Here is a 17,477-nt window from a genome sequence, read left to right on the forward strand (position 1 = left end):
GCATCATTAGTTGCTGGTAAGTTTCTGGTGGCATCCCCAATCTGGGCCCAAGCGGTCAGTTTCTAGCCACTAATTCACCTGGAGGTGAGAACGCATCAAGCGGCTAACCCAACGCACAATTCTGCAAATTTCTTTGTACCTAAACCTATCTCTGAGATCCTGCCCCTGTTGTAATATGTCTTTAAGGGATATCAGCATGACATCTCTAGAATGAAAATGTATCATGCGATCCACTCTTAGTTTCATTTTTGCTTTGAGCAGAGCACACACATAGCTCTGATGTCTTCAAGCTTTATACTTATTTATAACTGTTTTCATGTGCCTAGTCTTAATAAATTAACCCATAATGTGTTTCCCCAATCCTTATGAGCAATTCGCGTCTTGTGACTTGTAGGGTAAATAAGTCCATATGGAATTATAATAACACATCAGCCCCTTGTGTTCAATTCTGGATGCAAGGCTAAGGAGAAGGTGCAGAACAGATTTGTTAAAATGGTAACAGGGATGGGGGGGGGTTTCAGTTAGGCGAGAGACTGGAGAAGCCGATCGTTTTCCTTAGAGAAGAGGAAGTTAAGAGGAGATTTCATAGAGGTGTGCAAAATCATGAAAGGTTTTGGTAGAGTAAATAAGGAGAAACTTTTTCCAGTTACAGGAGGGTCAGTAACCAGAGAAAACAGATACGACACACAGAAAGCAGACACAATGGAAGCAGATTTAATAGCAACATTCCAAAAAAATTGGATAAATACTTCAAGTGAAATAATTTACAGGGTTATAAAGAAAGAGCAGGGAAGTGGGATTAATTGGATAGCTGTACCAAAGAACGGCCTCCTCTGCTGCATCATCTATGATTCTAAGGATGGTGCTAGAATTGACCTCAACATCTCAGGGCAAGGGAGTGGAAAATATTAAGCTGGAAAACAATTTCTAAACAAGGCCCAGAGAAATTGCAATTGTGTAGTTATCAGCTGAAGACAAGTTTTATTGCTAGGCTGTGATGCACTTTCAAGGTCAATGTTAACTTTCTGTCTCTGAAACATAAATAATATTCACTTGGCAAGCTACTCCAGCCTATGGAACCCTATCCCAACATAAGTCAACTTCTGCAAAAGAAGGAGATGAAAAAGAACAAAGATGAGAGTTGACTTTCATGAATATTAGTTTTGAAGTGATGATCATTTATACTTGAGTTTGCAGTGATCTTACTTATGTTAAATTGATTAGGTTTTCTTCTGTTGCCAAATTTAAAAATAACAGTCAGTTCTATGTTATACTGGTGATAGAAGTTCCAACTCTGGCATGAATCCCACTACTGGCAGGCACAAATCAGAGAATCAGGGCCTATTATAGCTATATCTCCAGTTCAGTGTTTGTGCTCAGGGACTCCATACTTGCAGTGGAGCTCTGCAGAATGATCTTCCCAGGGGAATGCTTAAATCTAGAAAGCATACAGCTGCCTCACTCAAAGTCAGATAATTAGCTTATTAACAAGTGTCATCCAATTTGTTGTAAGCATAAACAACCTTTATCTGTGTGAAACATCCAAGTACATAATTTCTTGGCAAACTCCCTACTGTTGTTGATTATCTATGGCTATCATGCCACACAAAAGTTTGGCAGTCATTTAAAAAATATCAAAGCAACAGCATTTTTGGCTGTACAACGAATTCATGTGAATAGAGTTGTAAACTCATGCTGATTACCTCGGGATCTCTAACATCCCTTTTGAAAGTGGTATAATTAATAGTACAACCAGCCAGTGTCATATAGTACAGAGAAGATGCTAATCCTATTCTTGGCTCTTGTAATCGATTGTGAAAGTTGAATAGAAAATATATTTGATTTCAATTAAGTTTTACTTTGATCCTGATAATTGGCTCTATTCAGGCCTCTTGCTTCATTATAAGAACATAAGAAATAAGAGTAGACCATTCAGCCCCTCGAGCCTGATCCGCCATTCAGTACAATCATGGCTGATCGACTTCAAACTGCCTTGATTCCTATCCCTGAAAGATCAGAAATGTATTGATCTCAGTTTTGAATATAGTCAACAATGTAGCATCCACAACCTCGTAGAGTAGACAATCCTAACGATTCACAATCCTCTGAGTGAAGAAATGTCTCCTCGTCTCAGTACTAAATGAAAGACCCCTTATTCTGAGTATGTGCCCCCATGTTCTAGATTCCCCCATTCAGGGGAAACAACCTCTGAGTGCCTACCCTGTCAAGCCCCTTCAGAATCTTGTATGCTGCAACAGGATCAACTCTTATTCTTCTAATCTCCAGACGGTATTGGCTCAGTTTACTCAGTCTCTCATCATAGGACAACTCTCTCATTCCAGGAACTAGTCTAACGAACCTTTGCCATACTACCTCCAAGGGAAGTATATCCTGCCTTAGATAAGAGGAGCAGAACTGCACACATTATTACAGGTGTGGTCACGGAAAAGTTCTATACCAATTTCATGCTATACCTGCATGCTAACTTTCTGTGTTACTTGTGCACCCAAGTCCCTCTGATTTCAAAGCTTCATGCCTTTTAAAAAAACATTCTGGCCCGTAACCTCCGATTAGCGTTGGAAAGTGCTGGCCTGCAGAAATTAGAAGAAAGACTTACCTGGTCTTGAAAATTGTGTGGCCGGAGCAGTATAAGAGTCCTCGCAGGCCCCAGCGAAGAGTAGCTCCAGTGAATTCAAGGAGGCCATGCCCCCTTTTTTACAGCATTAGCTGCCATCAATGAGATAAGTTTAAAGTATTATGACACAGCAGTTGGTAAAACTGAGTTATTTAAAAATCCCAGAGGGAAACTTTAAACAACTGTCATAACCTATATTTTTAAGTGGTATGTTTGAGATGCAGCTCTAAATTCAGGAATCAGACCACCAGTTCTCAAATTACATGAGACATTTATTAAATTACACAAGTCAAACATATACACATGGCTACAAATTACTACAATCATAAATTTTAACAAATTCCCAAAATAATCTCCACTGAGGCAACAGCAGCCCACAGACTTTAAGCAGACACCAGGCAAAGCATTTTCACCTTACAAATTCAAAATGAGGCTCCTTTCATTTTGGTTCCTTTGCAGTCACAGTGGTAGGGTTACAGGCTTTGATCTTACATTGCCTCTGCTCTGCACACACAAAACTGCTGTTGATTATACCTAGCACATCTCATTGAATGTAAATTTTCATTGTATCACCATTCCCTTTGAACTCCACCTCTTCTAACAATAAAACCCCTTTCATACTACCAATTTTATTAGTAATATAAACATTGCTTGGTCTCTGCTAGCTAGGTGCCAAATTTCACTCCCCTTCTTGAATGCTCTATTCAACAAAATGCAAATGCATTCTACATCCCTTACATCTCAAAACTAGTATACATGAAAGCTCCCAGATCAGCTGGCTTTAATCCAATTAAGACACACCCACAGACTAATCTAAAAATAAAATACTGCAGATGCTGGAAATCTGAAACAAAAACAGAAAAAGCTAGAAAAACTCAGCAGGTCTAACAGCATCTGTGGAGAGAAAGACGGATTTAATATTTTGAGTCAATGTGACTCTTCTTCAGAGCTAAAGAGAAGCGAAACTGTGATGAAATGTATATTGTTTAAGGGGGCTGGAGCAGGTGAAGCTGGATAGAAGGCTAGTGATAGGCGGAGGCAAAGGAACCAAAAGGACAAAGAGGTGTTAATGGTAGCGGTACTGGCTAAAGGAGGTGTTGATTGTGGCATTAAGGTAGAAAGCAGAATGTGATAATAGCAGGACAAGGGTCGGGGGTTCTGAGGTAAGGGGTTGGATCTGGGGTCAATGGGGGAAGGCAAGGGGGAATTCCCATGGGGGTTGGGGGTGTGGGGGAGACCCATGAGGTCGGCCTCGGCCTTTGCAATAGTTACCCAGAAGTTAGAAAAGGTTTTAATTCTTCTAACTTTTTCTGGGTAACTACTGGTATAACCTCGGCATTACCATACAAAGTTTGCGATTTAAACCGCATTTTCGGATGATTCCAGAGGAAGTTAGCAATTTTGGGCAGTTGCCATGCAAACCCTTACCAGGGAACTTGCCAGATGGATCCCCCAGCACATCTGTGATGTAGCCCTCAAATCCGACACTGGGGAACGTGGAAGTTACAGGCCTCTGTTTTTCTACCCTTACACTTCCCCACATTCTATTCAAGCTGCCACTTTCTGCCCACTCACTTAACCCATCAGTATCTCTTTGCAGCCTCTTTATACTCATTTGAATGCCAAATATAATAAATTAAACAATCAAACAAATTGATTGGGGGAGGGGTGGAATGGTCCCTTAAAGGGGCAACCAAAAACAAAATCCCAAAGGAAACTTACTAACTTCAAGTCAAAATGTTGTCCTGGGGAGAAACGATGCACCCACTGATAACGGAAGGCACAGCAGCCTTTTTTTTACTCTTTATTAAACAAACTAAACAATCAAACAAATTGGGGGCAGTTGTGGGGGGGGAGTGCTGCAGAGATGGTCCCATGAAAGGATGCCCAAAAACAAACCCCCCAAAGGAAACTTACTAACTTCAGATCAAAATGTGGTCTGGGGAGAAACCATGCACCCCAGCCCCCGCAGTGTCCACCAATCATGGAAGGCACAGCAACCTCTTTATTTCCTCCTCACAGTTTACATTGCCAATTAACTTTGCATTACCAGCATCCTAGATACATTACTCTTGGTCTCTTTGTCTAAGCTATTAATATAGATTGCAACCAGCTGAGGACCCAACACTGCTCTTTACAGCACTCAACTTGTTGCAGCCTGTCAACTGTTTAACCCTACTCGCTGCTTCCTGACCTTTAACCAATCTTCCAAAGAAGCAAAATGATGCGGCTGCTGAAAATCTGAAATTAAAAACAGAAAATGCTGGAAACACTCAGCAGGTCTGGCAGTATCCGTGGAAAGAGAAACAGAAGTAACATTTCAGGTCAAGGGCCTTTCTTCGGAACTGAAGGAAGGTAGAAATGTAATAGGCTTTGAACAAGTGAAAGGGAGAAGGGGTAGGAAGAACAAACGGAAAGGCCTGTGATAGGTGGAGGATGTTTTTATGGGAAAGATTAACTGACAAAAGATTTCATGATACAAAAGGCAAAGGGAGTAGTAATGGTTGTAGTAAAGAAATAAAATACTTGTCGGGAGGGGGTGTGAATGACAAAATAATGAACAGCTGTGCCCAAAAGCAAAATATGGAAAACAAGATTATGTCCGGCACATGCAAAAAAAACCAGAAACAAAATGTTTCAAAATGTCAGAGTGTACGGTCTGAAATTGTTGAACTCAATATTGAGTGCATGAGGCTGTAAAGAGCCTAACCGACAGATGAGGAGTTGTTCCTCAAGCTTGTGTTGAGCTTCAGGGATCAGTGCAGCAGGCTGAGGATAGAGATGTCCATAAGACAGTAAGGTGGAGAATTAAAATGGCAAGCCACCAGGAGATTGGGGTCATTCTTGTGGACTAAGTGGAGGTGTTCCCTGATGTAGAGGAGACCACACTGTGAACAGGGGAGAAAATCCCACCCGCTATCTCTGTTTCCCCCTCCACTGATGCCGCCAGACCCCCTGAATATTTCCAGCATTTTCTGTTTTCAAACCAAACTTCTATCCATGCAAAGATGTTACCCACACTTCCATGTGCCCTTATCTTGCATATTAGCCTTTTTTGAGCTGCATCTTATCGAACACCTTTTGAAAATTCAACTATATTACATCGAAAAGGAGTATATTAATCATGGGTGACTTCAACCTCCATGTAGATTGGGAAAATCAAATTGGCAGATGTAGCCACGAGCAAGAATTCATAGAGTGTATTCGGGACGGTTTCCTAGAACAATATGTTGTGGATCCAACCAGGGATCAGGCTGTTTTGGACCTGGTAATGTGTAATGAGGCAGGTTTAGTAAATGATCTCAGAGTGAGAGATCCCCTAGGAAACAGTGACCACACCATGGTGGAATTTAGCATTACGTTTGAGAGTGAGAAACTTCGGAAACAACTGCTCTAAAGTTAAACAAAGATAATTACAAAGGAATGAGGGCAGAGTTGTCTGAAGGAGACTAGGAAAGGAGTTTAGCAGAAAAGGTAGCTGAGGAAAATGGCAGATGTTCATGACTCACAACAAAGATATACCCCAATGAGGAAGAAGGACTGTAGAAAGGGAATAAACCAACCATGGCTAACCAAGGAAGTTAAGAATAGTATCAAAGTGAAAGAAAAAACATACAATGCGGCAAAGATTAGTAGTAAGCCAGAGGATTGGGAAAGTTTTAAAAACCAACAAAAGATGACCAAAAAAAAAGAGGGAGAAAATAAACTCTGAGGGTAAACTAGCAAGTAATGTAAAAACAGACAATAAGAGCTTCTTTAAATATATAAAAAGAAAGAGAGAGGCCAAAGTCAATATAGACCCCTTAGAGAATGAGGCAATGGAAATAATAATGAGGAACCAGGAAATGGCAGAAAAGCTGAATAAATAATTTGCACCAGTCATCATGGTAGAAAACACCAATAGCATGCCAAAATACTAAATAATCATGGGGCAAAAGTGGGGGGGAGGAAATAAATACAATAACTAACACCAGAGAAAATGTACTAGGGAAACTAATGGAGCTAAAGGCCGATAGGTCACCTGGACCTAATGGGCTGTATCCTAGGATATTAAAGGAAATAGCTGCGGAGATTGGGGTGAACTGGTAGTAATCTTCCAAGAATCCTTAGACTTTGGAAAAATCCCAGAGGATTGGAAAACTGCCGATGTAACACCCTTATTCAAAAAGGAAGGAAGACAAAAAACAGGTAACTATAAGCTTAACACCTGACATTGGGAAAAAGTCAGAATCTATTATAAAGGATGTAATAGCAGAGCATTTAGAAATGCACAATATAATCAAGCAGAGTCAGCATGGCTTCATGAAAGGGAAATCATGCCTGACAAATTTATTAGAATTCTTTGAGGAGGTAACAAGAAGGATAGATAAAGGGGAACCAGTAGATGTAATATATTTGGGTTTCTAGAAGGCGTTTGATAAGGTACCACACACAAGGTTACTCAATAAGAAAAGAGCCCATGGTGTTGTGGATAGTATATTAGCATGGATAGAGGACTGGCTAACTAAAGGAAGATAGAGAGTTGGGATAAGCGGGGGAGCATTTTCAGGGTAGCAACCTGGAACTAGTGGAGTGCCAAAGGGATCAGTGCTGCAGCCACAATTATTTACAATGTATATTAATGGCTTGAATGAGGGAAATGAATGTACTATTGCCAAGTTTGTGGATGACACAAAAATAGGTGGGAAGGCAAGTGGTGAGGGTGACACAAAGAGTCAACAAAGGGATATAGACAGGTTAAGTGAGAGGACAAAAATATGGTAGATGGAATATAATGTGGGAAAATGTGAGGTTATGCACTTTGGCAGGAAGAATAGAGGAGATGAATATTATTTAAATGGAGAAAGACTGAAGAAAGCTGCAGCACAGAGGGATTTGGTGGATCCTCATGCATGAATCCCAAAAAGCTAACATACAAGTTCAGCAGGTAATAGGTAAGGCAATTGGAATGTTGGCCTTTATTTCAAAGGGAATAGAGTATAAAAATAGGGAAGTCTTGCTAAAACTATACAAGGCACTAGTTAGACCACAACTAGAATACTGTGAACAGTATGGTCCCCTTATCCAAGAAAAACTACACTGGCATTGGACGCAGTCCAGAGAAGGTTCACTAGGTTGATTCTGGGCATGGAGCGATTTTCTTTTGAGGAGAGGTTGAGTAGGTTGGACCTGTACTCATTGGAGTTTAGAATGAGAGGCAACCTTACTTAAACGTGTAAGATTCATAGAGGGCTTGACAGGGTTGTTTCCTTTTGTGGGAGAGTCAAGGACGAGTGGGCATAATCTCAGAGCAACAGAGATGAGGAATTTCTTCTCTCCGAGGGTAGTCAGTCTGTGAAATTCTTTACTACAGAAGGTTGTAGTGGCTGGGTTGTTAAGTATATTCAAGGCTGAGGTGGACAGATTTTTAATCAATAAGGGAATCAAGGGTTATGGGGAAAAGGCAGGAAAGTGGAGTTGAGGGTTATCAGCTCAGCCATGATCTCATTGAATGTTGGAGCAGACTCGATGGGCCGAATGGCCTATTTCTGCTCCTACGTCTTATGGTCTTACAGTTTCCCTTTTTCTACCATACTACTTACATCAACAAAATCTCTAATAAATTTGTCAAGCACAATTTCCTTTTCGTAAAACTATGTTGACTTTTTCTGATTATCCTATGATTTTCTACACGTATTGATTGTTAAGACTTCCTTAATGATAGATTCCAGCATTTTCCTGATGATTGAGGTAGGGTAACTGATCCAAAGTTTACTGTTTTCTCTTTCTTTTCTCTCTTGAATAGTGGCGTTACATTTTCTAACTTCCAATCCTTTTGGGCCATTTTAAAATCTAGGAATTTTGGAAAATCATAACTAGTGCATCCATTATCTCAGTAGCTATCTTGTTTAGGATAAGACCCTGGGGATAAGTTTCTCCAATATTTTTTCCCCTGCTGACATTAATTACCTTAAGTTCCTTATTCTTATTAGCCTCTTTTTTCTGGTATGTAATTTGTGTCTTCTACTGTGAAGACAGACACAAATATTTGCTCAACATCTCTGCCATTTCCTCATTCTCCATGATAATTTCTCCCCTCTCTGTCGCTAATGTTTACTTTAGATATTTTCCTTATTATATACTTGTGAAAGCTCTCACAATCTGTTTTTATCTTCCTGGCTAGTTTATTTTCATTTTCTATTTTTTCTTCTATTTATCAACTTTTTGGTCGCTCTTTACTGGCCCTCCCCTCATAACTACACAATTGGCTTTGTTTAAGTTTAAGATTCTTGTTTGAGATTGGAGTACGTCACCTTCAAACATAATATGGATTTCAATTGCATTATGATCACTTCTTCCCAGAGGATCTTTTATAATGAGATTACTCATTAATTCTGTCTCATTTTACAATATTAGATCTAAAATAGCTTCAGTAGACAAATTCATGTGTTCAAGGCCCTAAGTCATGGTCGCACACATGGGGCAGAATTTTTAGCTTGGTGGGCGGGCACGCACCCGACACGCTTGAGCGTTAAATAAAGCACGTTGACGTTGGCTGAGTGTGCTGACATCAAGACGCACTCGCGATATTTCGCAAGGCGGGCGCGCGATGGAGACAAAGGTGCGCCCGCCATTAATTAAGTGGTCAGTTAAGGCCCTTGAGACACCAATTGTCTCTGACTTTACGGAGCCCGTGTGATTTTTAGGCTATCGCGCGGACAAAATGGATAGGTGGGCAGGCCACAATTTGCAAAGCCTCATCCACGGGCGGGATAAGAGGAGTCAGTGGCCTTGTCAAAGCGATTAGTGAGGAGTGCAGGATATCATTTGCTGCTGGTTGCTTCTGTGAACAGGACAGCTTCATTTTGCTTCACAGCTGCATTCAGATATTTTAGAGGCTTCAGTTAAGGACTCAACTGTTGCTTTCCAGGCCCCTAGAGGATTCACACTGCATGGGGCCTTCCAGGTATCAAACAGCCTTCCCTTACCCTGGTAATAGGGATTGTGGTCTCCACTGGAGGCACCTCCTCTGAGGAGGGAAGGCCAGAAGGGGGAAGAGACCAGTCCCTGTTCAGCCCCCACGGGAGCAACCTGTGGCAGGAGAGGCACAGGCACAACGGGGGCAGGGCCGACAGGAAGTCCAAGGCGGAAGGGGCCACAGAAGATGCCAATATCCTGCTGACAGGGTTTACAGGTGGCATTGCACCTCATTATGTCTGAGGTGCAATGCCGACAAAGGCTCCATTTCTCAACGGAGACAGTGGCCTCCACCTGTCAGAGGAGCAGCCCTGAAGTGGACATCCCATGCCAGTGGCGCTGAAAGTCACGGTGGGCCTCAACTTCTATGCCTCCGGTTCTTTCCAGGGGTCAGTGGGGCATCTATGTGGAGTATCCCAATCAGCTGTCCATTGTTGCGTCAAACTGGTGACAGAAGCTCTGTTCACGTGTGCATTGACTTTCATTCATTACCGTTCGGATGAAGCCAGCCAGGCAGAGCGAGCCAGAGGCTTTGCAGCGATTGCTGGGTTCCCCTGCGTCCAGGGTGCAAACTGCGCACATGTGGCCATCAAGGCACCAGTAGGTGAGCTGGGAGCCTTTGTCAACAGGAAGGGATTCCACTCCTTGAACATGCAGATAGTGTGTGATCACAAGATGCATATTCTGCAAGTGTGTGCAAGGGACCCTAGCAGCTCCCATGTCCTTACATCCTCAGGCACTCCCAGGTTCTGAGGCTCTCCAGTGCTCCAGCCCAACTGGATGGATGGTTGCTGGGTGACAAGGGCTATCCCCTCAAAAGGTGGGTCTTGATGCCTCTCTGCCGCCCAGGAACAGAGGCCGAGCAGCAGTACACCAGGAGCCATGCCTCCACAAGGGCGGTAGTAGAGGGAACCATAGGTCTTCTCAAAGTGTGCTTCCTATGCCTGGACCATTCAGGGGTCGCCTGCAATACCCCCCAGATCGTATGTCACTGACAGTGGTTGCATGCTGCGGTCTCCACAATCTGGCACTTGAAAGGGGTCGCAGTAGAGGAAGAAGATCTTGACGTAGCTGCACAGGCAACAGATGATGAGTCCAGTAGTGAATCCGAGGACGAGCATGGTGAGGAGAATGCTGAAGGTATAGATGCAGACCTGGGTAACCTACATGGAGGCAGGGACACCCAGGATGCTTTGATCCAACGCTCCTTCAGCTAAACTACCAAATAAGAATCACCACCACATGCCAGGGTTGCAGGCTCCACACTCAATCTCTGACAGGACCAGTTCCTTGGTCAACAACATAAACTATGTACCTTTGCAATAAAGATTCAGAAGATACACGTCTATCATAACATCATGGCCTACCCTGCGCCTACAGAACATATGAAGCATACAGAGATCAGTTGCACAAAATAACATATCATTTACTTGTGAATGTTAAAAGTTGCAGAAATTAACATGAACTGGTGTTTTCCATCAAACCATTAAAAAAATGAAGAAAAATGAGGGAACCAAATATCACCCATGATAAGCCCATGTTATCCTTAAGGTGCTTTAAGTTTTCGCTTGCAGGTGCTAAGTCTAGGTGCTCCCCCCTCTCGCTGGCACCGGCATTGGAGACACTCTGCTGTCTTGTTGGCCTTGATGACCTTGGCAGGCGTCCTCTGGCCTATGGAACCTGTGCTGGCCCTGCTTGGGAGGGAGTGGCCAGTGCCACGGCTGGCATCTCCCCAGTCACCGCAGCCTCATCAGATGCCACGGTCACTGGCAGAGGGGCAGAGGAGCTGCTGCCGTCATCCGGAGTGCCTGAGAGGAATCCGCAGAGACGACAGGCAGCTTGTGCATCAGTGTCAGGTCGCTTTGGACCTCCCTGTTCACCAATGACAGATGGACACCCAGCTGGGACACTGGGTGCCCAATCCATTTCCTGCACTGACACTGACCAGCTAAGGTCATTGCCAGTGTGAGGGCTTGCAGGTCCGAGCGTATCTCCAGGAACCCCTGATTGAGTCCCTGGAGGAGCCTCTCCATGAGAGTTGCCACTCTCTCCATGGAGGAGGCATTGCGCTCGCCCATGAGGGTCAACGCAATGCTTATGCTCCACATGGACTCCTCCAGAACAGACAACATGGCACGTATTCCCTCATGTATCTACGCTAGATCCTCCAACACCCCTTGCTAGACATCCAGCATCTGCTGCTCAGGGACAACTCCAGGGGCATCATCAGCGATCGACTGAGCGTTGTCCTGGTCCCCAGCAGTCCTCCAACTGCTGACACCCTGGGCACTCTCTGCCTCTGCCTGCACCTCAAGCGAGTGTGAGGTACCCTCACCAATGTGCATTGATAAACTACACGGCGATGTTATGCCCACTGAGGTGCTAGTACCTGCACTGGTGCCTGCTTGACAGAGAGGGTGTGACGCAGGTGCGTGGTGAGCATGGTGGTCCTCAGGGATGGGCCTTCAGGCTCTTCATAACAAACTGCTGGCAAGCCTAAAAGGGAGAAGAAGGACATGTCGTTAGTTTAAGACTCTGTGCATGCCTGGCACCTTGCTGAGACAGGGATTTGCATCATGATGCCCTCGTCTTGCGATTATCAATGGGGATTGCAGGTTCCAGGCTCACATCAATATAGAGACTACACTGGAATGGTAGCCATAATTGACATTCTCACCTCAGTGCACTGCACTCTTACCTTCCTCTGGCACCCCAACCTCCCCATGGCCGCTTGACCGAGGTGCGTGGTGCCTCTCGAGCTCCAGGGTCTCCTGCTCATATCACGAGAGGATGAGGAGGTGTGGGGTCTCCCACTGGTCATGACCTCTCAGCATTGTTATGGGATGTTTTCTCCTGAAGGGGCAGAGGAGCATTGATTCATCCACTCTCGATGCACAGCGCCATTGCAGCCTGGTCAATCTCACCTGAGGAGCACCATGGGGAGACGGCCAGCTCTTAACTGTTCTGCAAAGTGACCCATGCCATCACAGTACTAACCCTTCCCAATTGCAGCAGATCGTTGAAGTGCTTCTGGCACTGGACGCATATGTGCCTCACCACGTCATGGCTGCTGATCCTGAATGCTACCTCCTCCCAGGCCTTTTTGGTAAGATAAGGGGGGCCTCCTCCTCTTGTCCCTGGGGTTTCTCTCCTCAGTGCCACCTCCTCCAGGAGAACTGCAAGGCACTCGTCTGAAAAACGCGGGGCCAACTGTCCCGCCAGCCTGCCCTCCCGCCTACCATATCTACCCACTACGGTCTCCATTGGCAACACTTCTGCGTCCTTCGGGGGCAGTGCCCCAGGGGCTGCCGAGGCCTCATTTGAATCGGCCGCTGGGTCGCCATTGGACACTGCGGACATCATGCCCCCGCCCCCACCCGCCCCTTGCGCAGATTCCAGGCCGCGTATCACTTGATTGGCCAACCTGTGTAAAATTGTGGAGCGCTGCCGATCATAGGCAGCAGTCAGATTTCCGGCTGCCCCTGCATGTCCCCGCCGATCCCGCATGCCAAGGGTAAAATTCTGTCCATGAGCTGAGTGGACTCCTCCCAGACTATGATCCTGCACCACCTCAAGGAACTCTGACATGTAAATAACGTTTGGTGCCCAGAACTGGATGCAGTACTTCAGCTGAAGCTGAACTAGTATTCTTTTATAAGTTCAACACAATCTTTTTGCTCTTGTAATCTATCTATAACCCTATTACAAAAACCTAGGATACTGTGTGCATTATAAACCATGCTCTCAAACTGTCCTGCCACCTTCAATGACTTATGCACACATACACCCAGATTCTTCTGCTTTTGCACCCCCTTCAGAGTTGTACCCTTTATTTTACATTGTCTATCCATGCTCTTGAATCGTTTCACATTTCTACACACTGAACTTCATCTGCCACTTGTCTACCTGTTCCATCGACTTGTCTATACCCTTTTGAAATTAAGTATAGAGTGTATTCGGGACATTTTCCTAGAACATGTTGTGGACCCAACCAGGGATAAGGCTATTTTGGATCTGATAATGTGTAATATGGCAGGTTTAATAAATGATTTCAGAGTGAAAGATCCCATAGGAAACAGTGACCATAACATGACGGAACTTAGCATTCAGTTTGAGTGTGAGAAACTTGGGTTGGAAACAACTGTGCTAAACTTAAATAAGGGTAATTACAAAGGAATGAGGGCAGAGTTGGCTGGAGTGAACTGGGAAAGGAGCTTAGCAGAAAAGACGATTAATGAACAATGGCAGACGTTTAAGAAATAGTTCATGACTCACAACAAAGATATATCCCAGTGAGGAAGGGGGATTCTAGGAAGGGGATAAACCAACCATGGCTAACCAAGGAAGTTAAGAATAGTATCAAATTGAAAGAGAAAACATACAATGTGGCAAAGATTAGTGGTAAACCAGAGGATTGGGAAAGTTTTAAAAACCAACAAAAGATGACCAAAAAAATAATAAAGAGGGAGAAAATAAATTTTGAGGATAAGCTAGCAAGTAATATAAAAAAGGACAGTAAGAGCTTCTTTAAATATATAAAAAGGAAGAGAGAGGCCAAAGTGAACATAGAATGAAGAGAATGAAGAATTAGAGAATGAATCTAGGGCAATAAATAATGGGGAATCAGGAAATGGCAGAGGAATTGAATAAATAATTTGCATCAGTCTTCACGGTAGAAGATACTAATGGCAATTCCAAAAAAATTAAATAATCAAGGGGCAAGGGAGAGGAAATAAATACAAAAACTATCACTAGAAATAAAGTACTAGCAAAACTAATGGGGCTAAAGGCCAATAAGTCTCCTGAATCTGATGGGTTGCATCCTAGGATATTAAAGTAAGTAGCTACAGAAATAGTGGATGCACTGATAGTAATCTTCCAAGAATCCTTAGATTCTGAAAAAGTCCGAGAGGATTGGAAAACTGCCAATGTAACACCCTTATTCAAAAAGGGAGGAAGAAAAAAAACAGGTAACTATAGGCAAATTAGCTTAACATCCTTCATTGGGAAAATGTTTGAGTATATTATAAAGGATGTAATACAGAGCATTTAGAAATGCATAAAATAATCAAGCAGAGTTAGCATGGCTTCATGAAGGGCAAATCATGCCTGACAAATTTATTAGAATTCTTTGAGGAGGTAACAAATAGGATAGATAAAGGGGAACCAGTAGATGTAATATATTTGGATTTCCAAAACATGTTTGATAAGGTACCACACATAAGACTACTTAATAAAACAAAAGCCCATAGTGTTGGGGGCAGTGTATCAGCATCGATAGAGGATTGGCTAACTAATAGAAAACAGAGAGTTGGGATAAGGGGGTCATTTTCAGGATGGCAACCTGTAACTAGTGGAGTGCCACAAGGATCAGTGCTGGCGGCCACAATTATTTTTATATTAATGACTTGCATGAGGAAGTAAATGTACTATCACCAAGTTTGCGGATGACACAAAAATAGGTGGGAAGGCAAGTGGTGAGGATGACATAAAGAGTCAACAAAGGGATATAGACAGGTTAAGTGAGTGGACAAAAACATGGTAGATGGAATATAATGTGGGAAAATGTGAGGTTATGCACTTTGGCAGGAAGAATAGAGGAGATGAATATTATTTAAATGGAGAAAGACTGAAGAAAGTTACAGCACATAGGGATTTGGTGGGTCCTTGTGCATGAATCCCAAAAAGCTAGCATTCAAGTTCAGCAGGTAATAGGTAAGGCAATTGGAATGCTGGCTTTTATTTCAAAGGGAACTGAGTATAAAATTAGGGAAGTCTTGCTAAAACTATACCAGGCACTAATTAGACCACACCTAGAATACTGTGAACAATTTTGGTCCCCTTATCTAAGGAAAGTTATACTGGCATTGGAGCAGTCCAGAGAAGGTTCACTAGGTTGATCCCGGGGATGGAGGGATTTTCTTTTGAGGAGAGGTTGAAAGGTTGGGCCTGTACTCATTGGAGTTTAGAAGAATCAGTGGTGACCTTATTGAAACATATAAGATTCTTAGGAGGCTTGACAGGGTAGATGTTGAGAGGTTGTTTCCCCTTGTGGGAGAGTCTAGGACCAGAGGGTCTCAGAGTAAGGGGTCGCCCATTTAAAACGGAGATGAGGAGGAATTTCTTCTCTCAGAGGGTAGTCAGTCTGTGGAATTCTTTACCACAGAGGGCTGTAGTGGTTGGGTCATTAAGTATATTCAAGGCTGAGATAGACAGATTCTTAATCAGTAAGGGAATCAAGGGTCATGGGGAAAAGGCAGAAAAGTGGAATTGAGTCGTGATCTCATTGGGTGGCGGAGCAGAATTGATGGGCCGAGTGGCCTATTTCTACTCTCACATCTTATGGTCTTAAGTTGGACATAATCCTCCTCACAGTTCACAATGCTTCCAAGTCTCATATCACCTGCAAGTTTTGAAATTCTGCCCTGTATGTCAAGGTCCACGTCATTAATATATTTCAAGAAGAGCAAAGGTCCCAACACTGACCCCTGGAGAACACTGAAATGGCCTAGCAAGCCACTCAGTCCAAGGGCAATTAGGGATGGCAATAAGTGCTGGCCTAGCTAGTGACACCCACATCCCATGAATGAATAAATAAAACATATCTGTTGCTGCTGGTCAAAGTATAGACACCTTTCTTGTGACTCCCAAGGGCATGCATCTTGGCCCAGCTGAGCATAGTTGTTTCTGTCCTCCATCCTCTGAGGGGGACTGCCCACAGCTGCCTCTGCTTCTCTCACCTCCTCCTGCTCATTAATGCCATGCTGTTCAAAGGGGACCCACTGATGTGAATGGATCTGCACTGGTTGGGGAGCATGCTTGTATGAAGTGACGGTACTGTTTTTGTTACCTTGGGTGCTTTAGCTACTCCCGTGATGTGACAGTGCTTTGTCAATCACTCTCCAAGACTGACCCCTTGTTGGAACACAAGGAGGAGATCATGAGAACTAGCCTTTGAGGGCTGAATGCTCTGCAGTACTGCTGAATCTCTAGCATGCTGGCAAATGGGAAGGCGTGCACTCAATTCCCTTTATCTACAAAATTCACTATCTTTCACCCTCCTCCAGGCATTCTCATCCATCCATCACTCATTTAGCCCTGTGAGGCCACCTTGAAGATTTCCATTGGTGCCCCTGACAGACACTGTAGCAAGCCAGGGCAATCCTCCATCAGGGCGAGCCCTCTCCCTTTCCTCCAGCAATGAAAAGCAGAGTGGCACTGTGACCAATGACCTCTCTGACCAACGTTAGCAGTTCATTAACATAAGAAGCTGGATGCATCAATGCTGCCAGGTCCTCAACAGAATCTGGAACCGGGGGCACAGTTTCAAAATAAGGTGTCTCCCACTTAAGAAGAGGATGAGGAGGAATTTCTTCTCTCAGGGTGTTATTAGTGTTTGGAATTCACTCTCCCAGCGAGCAGTGGAGGCTGGGTCAGTGAATATATTCAAAGCTGTGTTGGATTTTTGATTGACAAAGGAATCACTTTGGAGGAGTAATTTGACAAGGAAGTATTCAATGAACGGCATGACACCAGGAAGTTCTGAGGAACAAAGGGACCTTGGTGTGTGTGTCCATAGATCTCTGAAGGCAGAGGGACATGTTAGTGGGGTGGTGAAAAAGGCATATGGGACACTTGTCTTTATCAATCGAGACATAGATTACAAAAGTAGGGAGGTCATGTTGGAGTTGTATAGAATCTTGGTGAGGCTGGAGTACTGTGTGCAGTTCTGGTCGCCACATTATAGGAAGGATGTGATTGCACTGGAAGGGGTGCAAGGGAGATTCACCAGGATTTTGCCTGGGATGAAACATTTAAGTTATGAAGACAGTTTGGATAGACTTGGGTTGTTTTCATTGGAGCAGAGAAGACTGAGAGGCAACCT

The 17,477-nt window shown here is 43.8% G+C and overlaps 1 protein-coding gene across 1 annotated transcript in view; it reads left to right on the forward strand.

Moving 5' to 3' along the window:
- The window catches only part of LOC121275919 (meiosis 1 associated protein), a 103,917-nt gene that overhangs the window by 23,002 nt on the left and 63,438 nt on the right, over positions 1-17,477 (forward strand). Inside the window, exon 6 of the mRNA XM_041183756.1 lies at positions 7,738-7,749. Within this exon, the coding sequence (XP_041039690.1) occupies positions 7,738-7,749 (12 nt within the window). The remainder of the gene's footprint in view (positions 1-7,737; positions 7,750-17,477) is intronic.

Source organism: Carcharodon carcharias, chromosome 1, assembly GCF_017639515.1.
Source record: "Carcharodon carcharias isolate sCarCar2 chromosome 1, sCarCar2.pri, whole genome shotgun sequence".
Classification (NCBI taxonomy): Eukaryota; Metazoa; Chordata; class Chondrichthyes; order Lamniformes; family Lamnidae; genus Carcharodon; species Carcharodon carcharias.